This window comes from Triticum aestivum, chromosome 2D (genome assembly GCF_018294505.1).
Source record: "Triticum aestivum cultivar Chinese Spring chromosome 2D, IWGSC CS RefSeq v2.1, whole genome shotgun sequence".
Lineage (NCBI taxonomy): Eukaryota > Viridiplantae > Streptophyta > Magnoliopsida > Poales > Poaceae > Triticum > Triticum aestivum.
Window position 1 is genome coordinate 568,498,787 of NC_057799.1, and position 8,087 is coordinate 568,506,873.

The 8,087-nt window shown below is 39.1% G+C and overlaps 1 protein-coding gene across 1 annotated transcript; it reads left to right on the forward strand.

Moving 5' to 3' along the window:
* The first annotated feature begins 220 nt into the window (after window positions 1–220).
* On the forward strand, window positions 221–6,692 carry LOC123054564 (probable D-2-hydroxyglutarate dehydrogenase, mitochondrial). The gene is made up of 16 exons (XM_044478355.1): window positions 221–516; window positions 1,090–1,457; window positions 2,134–2,235; window positions 2,708–2,755; window positions 2,889–2,959; window positions 3,288–3,406; window positions 3,736–3,831; window positions 3,929–4,038; window positions 4,144–4,224; window positions 4,460–4,560; window positions 4,770–4,878; window positions 5,488–5,593; window positions 5,664–5,749; window positions 5,860–5,985; window positions 6,454–6,549; window positions 6,651–6,692. Exons 1-16 carry the CDS (start codon window positions 291–293, stop codon window positions 6,657–6,659), a joined length of 1,854 nt encoding a protein of 617 aa, XP_044334290.1. The 5' UTR covers window positions 221–290; the 3' UTR covers window positions 6,660–6,692.
* The last annotated feature ends 1,395 nt before the right edge of the window (window positions 6,693–8,087 follow it).

Below are 8,087 nucleotides of genomic sequence, written 5' to 3' on the forward strand. Positions count from 1 at the left end.
ATATTTTTTGCTCCGGTCATTTTAGGTGCCATGTTATAGGGCTGTTATTGAAGATGCTTTTATGTATTTTCTTTTTAAAATTTGGTTAAAGTCAACAAAAGTATAAATTTTGTAAAATCTATATGCACCTTGTTCTAAATGCAAGGAGTATAAAAAAATCATTCCAAACGGATAAAATCATTTCCGAACTAGTAATACCAGCAAGTATCCCACTGCCAGTCAAACGCGAGGTCGCTTCTTGTAGCTGCAAACCAAGCTTGTTGACGCCCGTGTCAGAATTCCCATCCCGCATGGCGCTCCCGTCCCTCCTCTCCCACTCCAGAACACGCTCCTCCGTCCTCCGGGAACCTCTCCGGCAGGGGGGCCTCCGCGCCCTGCTCGCCCCGTGGGATCCCCCGTCCGTTCATCCGCACGACCGCGCCGCCGAACGCGCCTGCACGCCCCCTTCCACCGGGTCCTCCCCTCCTCCTCTCGACTGGACCCGCCTCGGGAGCCGGACGATCTCTTCTGGCGCTGGTAAGGAGCTCTATCTTGCCTGGATTTGGATCGATTGTTCTGTGGGTTCTGTTTTGTGGGATCTTTCTTTGCTGCAAGTGATCTTTCAGTTCTGTGAAAGTTTGTTGCGGATTTCTTTTTTTTGCGGGATGCCCTACTAATCTAATCAATCCGTTATCCATTCCCATCCCAGCACCAGTAGAATTACTGATACATGAATTCGGCACATATAGTGTTTAGTATTTAATTTGATTACTATTACACCCTGCACCCTCTGCTCTTAGAGTTTCAGTTGTCAGACAGTTCTTTCTTGCTATAGAACCAAGATTGATATGGCTCCGCCGATTTCTACAGATCTACAGAACTCTGTGGCGAAATGTAGGGGACATTTTTATAGTTACAATCACAATCACAGTAAATTAGTTTGAACACAAACCCAATGGTATCAAGTTTGTATGGCATAACCCATGTGTAGTTGGTTTACTTGTTGAGCAAAGCATGAATTTGAACAACCAAAATACTCCTGCATTTTGCAACAGAGGGAGTAGTTTTTATTGGACTGAGTAAAATCTTATGATACATGATGATACCCAGGTATGTCCCTCACTCAATATGGATTGACAAACCATACTCTGACTTCTCAGAGAAGATCCTATTGGACCTTGTGTCCACAACATTCCTCTTTTGGGCCTCCAGCTGAGATAGCAACAAAAGAAGCACAACATAGTGTGGATGATTCGTTTGGAGTTCAACAACGTACTTTTGGTTCTGCGGCAGAACCCATCCAGAGGAATCCAGACTATTCAGTGCTAAATTCTGATGACGTTTCTTACTTCAAGAGCATATTGGGTGACAATGGAGTCGTTCAAGATAAAGACAGGGTGGCTGTTGCAAATGTCGATTGGATGGGTAAATACAAGGGTGCAAGTCAGCTACTGCTTTTACCAAAAAGTACTAATGAGGTATTTCTGTCAGCTAGTCAAGCGGAATTTTAATTTAACACCAGTTATTTGGATTTCCATTTTCTGACAATTGCAATAACAAGTAGTACTGAAGTGGCAGTAATCATTTTAATTGTTTTCGGCTGATTTGTAGTGGTTGCATGGTGACTGTTTGTTTGGTTGCAGAACAATGTTTGTAAAGTTGTAGCTTACGATTTATGTTTTTGGCTTATCATGGTCCATCACACACTTGCATCCAGGCTATCAGGCTATTCCAGTTACCAAGCATGTACTTTTTGATGTATTCCTACATGAAGTAACTAGTAATCGTACAAATTGTTCAGAAAGTTGTTAGCATTGTATGCATTGGATGTCTCATGAAAGCCATATTTAGTAGCAATAGAAAATCAGCTTCAGCAGAATGTAGCGCTTCATAAGCAAAACACTGTAGCCTCTGGATACATAACAAACAAAATAGCATACATCACTCTAGTAACCTATGCTAATAAATATTTTCCAAACAACAATGCATTTGCATGGAATGTTAATAATACCTCATGCAGCAAACTAGGAGTATAATTTAGGACTACATTTCTATTTTCATATTGCTCGGTTATATCTAGTTTTCTACCATTCCTGATCCGACTCAACAAAAAATTAATGTGAAAATTTGTTATTCAACCATTCTGTTTTCCAGGTTTCTAAGGTCCTTGCTTACTGCGACTCGAGACGATTGGCAGTAGTTCCTCAGGGTGGAAATACAGGCCTTGTTGGTGGCAGTGTTCCAGTTCATGATGAGGTAATTATGAAGTTCCTGTTAATGATAATATCAGTTATATCTTTATTTTCCTACCACAAAATATTTGTTTATTTCTTATCTTAGTATCAGCGGTAGAGTACTTTAGATAAATATCCTTCTTGGTATTCTCTACTTCCTTTCTGTTGCTGCTTGCCTGAATTGCAGGGTATACTTCTTCACCAGAATGAAGTACTTGTATTTATTTAGATTGATCAATCAGATTGATTAGAAAATCATGGGAAAGATTACGATGGCGTTGATGGGTGCTTCGAGTATCCATATTCATGTTTAGCACTATCACTACAGTTTTGCTGTAGTTCACCGTACCTGTTCAAATTCTTGTTGATATGTTTTTCTGTTCATCTGTTTTAGACTTCCATGTTTTTTATGTATACTGCATCTGAGATTTCCATGTTACTGCTTTCCTTACATTTAGGCCCGAGATCACAAGGTTTACTCCCTTTGTCTGCAGGTGATTGTCAACCTTGGTGGTATGGACAAAATAATCTCGTTTGACAATGTGGGTACAGTCTCTTTGTTTGGATTTGATGTCGTGAATTTTATATTTCTATTATCTATCCTTTCTTCAAACATAAGTTGTCTATATCCATAGTTTTTTTGTATAATTTCATGAAAGAGCTGTCTGCTGTCAGGTAAATGGAATTCTTACTTGTGAAGCTGGTTGTGTGTTGGAGAACTTAAGTACCTTTGTGGAAAATGAAGGGTAAAGTCGTCTTTGGTATTCCCTCTATGATTCTGTTCTCATTCGTGGTGCATACGTCTTGCATTGCATGCGTTTGATTCATAAATAATATGTTTTCTTTTGAGTTGCCGAGTTACCATTGACCCATAATATTCATAAGTTTGTTGCTTATGCAATATCCTTTTTTACGGGATCCCTACTTATATAATCACCCATGGATTCAATGTGTGCCAATACAGTGATCACTCATATAATCTGGTCATCAGAGTTTAGTTTTTTATACGATCAATATGTGCCCGTTATTTTGAATAGAAAAATACCTAAGATTATATGTATACTTTATATTCAGGTTTATTATGCCTCTTGACTTAGGGGCAAAAGGTAGTTGCCAAATAGGAGGGAACATTTCAACTAATGCTGGCGGCCTACGTTTCATTCGCTATGGTTCACTTCATGGAAATGTACTTGGTAAGTACAAGTTAAACCTTATATTTACTATGTGCACAAATCAGCTATTTCTGAAGTCTCATGTTCTATATCTTGTTTACCTGAACGAAGAAAGGGCTTATGTGGAATACAGTATTTGTTTTGTTAAGTTTCTCTTGAAAGGAGCAGGAATATGTTTGCTGCTGAGTAATTCTGTTGCAATATAAGTTGCTGATATTACGATGCTCCATCAAGAGAATCTTCTAGAAAATTTCAACTCTATGCAATGTTTAAGCCTGGAAATAGCTGGATGATTTCTTAAAAGTACAAAGATGGTTAGCTCTTCTGTATTTTATTTTCTTCTTATTCAGGTCTTGAAGTTGTCCTAGCCAATGGAACTGTTCTTGACATGCTTACTACTTTAAGGAAAGACAACACTGGATACGATCTGAAGCACTTATTTGTTGGTGAGTGTCGAATACAAACTATTTCCCTTCTTTCTGAGCATGTTCATTAAATATGACTTATAGCAAGCCGTTAGTAAACACATGATTGATGGTTCAGGAAGTGAAGGCTCCCTAGGAATAGTCACTAAAGTGTCAATACTTACACCTGCAAAGCTACCTTCAACTAATGTTGCATTTCTTTCCTGCAATGACTACATGAGCTGTCAGGTCTCTTGCAAACACTCATTTTGTATATCTAGGCATTGTTAGCCCTTGTTATCAAATGTACAGTATGATCTTTACTATAGTGATTACTGCTTTTCATGTTCCCAGAAATTGCTACTGGCAGCTAGGAGGAGCTTGGGTGAGATTCTTTCTGCATTTGAGTTTATGGATCGTCAGTGTATTGATCTGGTACTTAAGCAAACTTTCAAAGAAAATTGAACTTCATGGAGAAGAAACTGCATGCATGTACTTTCTTGAACAGTAGGATGTGTTGAATTTTTTGTTATGTACTCCCTCCGTCCCATAATATAAGATTGTTTTGCAAGAAAACAGAATATTGTTTTGACTGCATTGTACATGAAGAAATGTTCCTCATTATCTTGCCTGATTCCACATTTAATTTGGTAGCTTGTTGGTTTTGAAGGCTATGACGCATTTGGAAGGAGTTCATAATCCTTTACCTGTCTCGCCGTACAAATTTTATGTTCTAATTGAGACCACAGGAAGTGATGAATCATATGACAAGTAAGTTTTGGTAGCATAACCACAGTTTTCAAACATTAAAAACACACAAGCTATGCGGAAGATCAATTTGTTCAAACTCTTAATTGATAACCACTTTGTGAAGGTGAAATCCTGCTTGGCTTGCATTTATTTTATCTTGGGTTTATTGTGATCAAAATTGTCAAATTACATATGCTGTCTACTTGTCTTATGTTGCTTTTCTTTTGTAGAGCAAAACTTGAAGCTTTTTTGTTGCGTTCAATGGAAGATGGCCTTGTAGCTGATGGAGTTATAGCACAGGATATTAGCCAGGCATCTAATTTTTGGAGAATCCGCGAGGTTCTCACCATACGTGAATCTTTAGATTTTGCCAGTGACTAATATGGGTAGCCTTTAAGTTGGTAACGATCGACACTCATCACACGGCTAGTGTTCTATTGAAGCAACACAAGGTTGTGGAGGAGCAACATCAACTTATAGCTAGAACACTTTAGAAAACATTAATTAAGATTCAACATTCTACTCATGGCTAGAAGACTCTAGAAAACAGTAGCTAAGGTTAAGAAGACAAAATAAATACTAGACTGCAGTTGTATCTAGAAGTAGTCAAAACAGATTTTTGACTTCTGATTCTTTTTCCTTTTACTTGTCTCTATTGTTCCTCATCATCTATGTTGCTGTTTAATAATATAAGTTATCGATGTGCAAGCTGATATTTGGTGGTTAACGCCGAGTCTCCGATATCATATAAATTAAAATGATAGGCTATGAAGTGCTCGAAAAATATCTTGGTATGTTAAGTTTGGCCTATCAAACTATTTGGTTTCAAACCTTTGGAAGTGAAATTTCAAGTATGAAACACCAAACCAAATAAAGTCAACCGCCTTTACCCATTGACATAATTTGTGGCAAAAAAATCAATTAAATGATTATGTGTTGTGGTTGCAGGGTATATCAGAGGCATCTGTAAAAGTTGGTGCAGTCTACAAGTATGACTTGTCCATACCTGTAGAGAAACTATATGATATTGTTGAAGAAATGCGCAGCCGTGTTGGTAAATTTTCAATTTTGAGCCATCAGTAATCTAATCTATGAGTTGTTAACATAGTTCCTTGCTTTCCTAGGTGATACGGCAGAGGTATTGGGTTATGGTCACCTTGGTGACGGGAATCTCCATCTAAACATCTTATCAAGCAAGTACAGTGACAATGTATGTCTGATATGACATGGAAATAGATCATTTACTTAGGTTTGGCTTCAGTTTCTCAAGATAGACATGCGGCTACTTGCTTATTTTGTTACCTTCAATGAAAATTTCAGATTTTGGCACAAATTGAACCATTTGTCTATGAGTGGACTGCTGGCCACAGAGGAAGCATTAGTGCAGAGCATGGGCTGGGGCTAATGAAAGCTGAGAAGATTCACTACAGCAAGTCACCAGAAGCAGTAAGTATTTAAATACCATCTTACTGCCACTTGTGTTCGCGCACAAATTGTTACTTCAGTGCCATATAGAATGTTCAGAGTTAAATCACTATTTCAATTCCTTTAGACTATGGCGCACTTTAATGTTAGGTGTGAGTGTGTGACAATGTCATATTCTTGACTATTTGTGCATGGCATATGTGTGTTGTGCCACATTTTCATGAGAGAAATTTGGTTTAGCCTTTATGATCTGGAGACATTCTCTTGTTAGATTTTCAGTTATGCTCACTTCCATACAACCCTGGAGGAGCGCTTTTTGTGCAACGTTGGCAATATGTTTCAGTGGAGCTCTGCCTTATTCTTCTTCTTATCATCTTAAAGAACAATACTTCATTTGTTTTTGCAAAAGAAAAACTTGCAGTTGTGTTCCTACCTTTCTACTAGTTGGCTGGTAATTATGCTTGACAAAAAATGTTGTATTGTGATCAGGTGCAGCTGATGGCTTCCATCAAAAAGTTAATGGACCCTAACTCAATTCTAAACCCATACAAGGTTCTACCTCAGTCTGCATTGTCACCGGAGCAGGTAAGCTTCTTTTATTTACCCTATTTACCCTTGAGTATGGAACTGAACTACATTTTCCCAATGTTTTCACCTGATTCATGCCACGGTTTCTACACCAACAGGGTAGCTGATTGAGCTTGTCGCTTACCCAAATCAACTTCAGAGAACAGGAGCTGTTAGCTTGGATAGAAGAGATCTGTCTGTACCCAATAAAAGTATATAGTGAATAAAATTCCTGTTGTTGTCAGCGTCTGGAGTACTGTAAACAATTATTCAGATGGACATCAAACTAGGAAAAACATCAAATAAGGCCATGTACAACCCAGGTGCTTGCACAGGCACCTCAGAGAGAAAAAAAAACTTTTTTGTGAAAAAAAAACCTGTGTGTGTGTGTGTGTGTGTGTGTGAACTTCGCACGGAAAAAATATATCTGATTCTCTAACAAAAACATGACTGAAAAAGAAAACACAAGAATAGCAGAAGAATGGTACTCTGTTTTTCACAATCATAGTGATCTTATGTGGCAGTTCAAGTTCAGGGTAGCACCAGTAATTTGTAGTGTAGGACCCTTATTATTCAGGGAATGAGTTGCACTGGTCTTCAACAATCACTCTTCACACCCATGATCTGGATGGATAGCAGCAAGTAAGCAAATACTTAGATTGCCAACATCACCAAAACATTCTGCATATTACCTGAAAATAAATATACAGTGCTTGGGACCAAATGAGAAGCGCCACCAGGCATTAACAAAAATCTCAAGCTCCCTCCAGTAAACAAAAAATATATAATCCCTATCATCTTGGCACTAAAAATAATTCCAGAATGTGGTACTAATACATGCTTATTTAGATTTGTAGATGTAAATCTGCTGCATATAACATTCACTGTTAGATGACTGGATCTTTACCAGACGTCATATAAAGTAAGTGTTGAAAATATTTGTGTTCCCTGAGCACGGTTTTTCTAAGGCCAAGCTACACGGTGTCTTTTTTTCGAACTGTGCTGGATTCTGTTACAGGGATGTGAGCACATTTTTGCGGAGATGGAGCAGGATCCGAGCTATCACCATGTAAAACACTGGCTCTGGACATGCAAGTCCTGAAGCGAGCCGGAGTTGCGGCTGCCGCCCATGTAAACCTCCGAGGACATGCTTGACTTTCTCCATATTTTTGAGCTGGCACACCTCATTCGATTCGCTCTAGGATTTCGAGGCGAACAATGAAGGAGACGAAGAGACAACGAGCAAAGCGCGCGTCGTATTCGTGGCTTGAACCATGGTGACGGTGGCGTGGATACGCCCCGGAATCTCATGCAGCGTCGAGTTTGAGCTCACTGCGAACACTGACGGATAGGGCTACCGTAGTGAGTAGGTGTTTCCATGTTTGGTAATGGAGATGAAGGGAATGCTGTTTTCTTGGGGATTGCTTTCCCCAATGGTGTCTACTATGGGCATGTTTGGGTTTCCCTTTTTCATTTCTATGAATAGTAAGAGCATCTCCAGGCCCTCCCCAGGCGAATTTTTAGCATCGGCGGGCGAAAATCGGCCCAGTCGTGCC

Coding starts and splice junctions, on each gene's coding strand:
- LOC123054564 (XM_044478355.1), top strand. CDS start 291: ATGGCGCTCCCGTCCCTCCTCTCCCACTCCAGAACACGCTCCTCCGTC. Junction 4,225..4,459: donor ATCGTCAGTGTATTGATCTG/GTACTTAAGCAA, acceptor TTGGTTTTGAAG/GCTATGACGCATTTGGAAGG. Junction 4,879..5,487: donor ATTTTTGGAGAATCCGCGAG/GTTCTCACCATA, acceptor TTGTGGTTGCAG/GGTATATCAGAGGCATCTGT.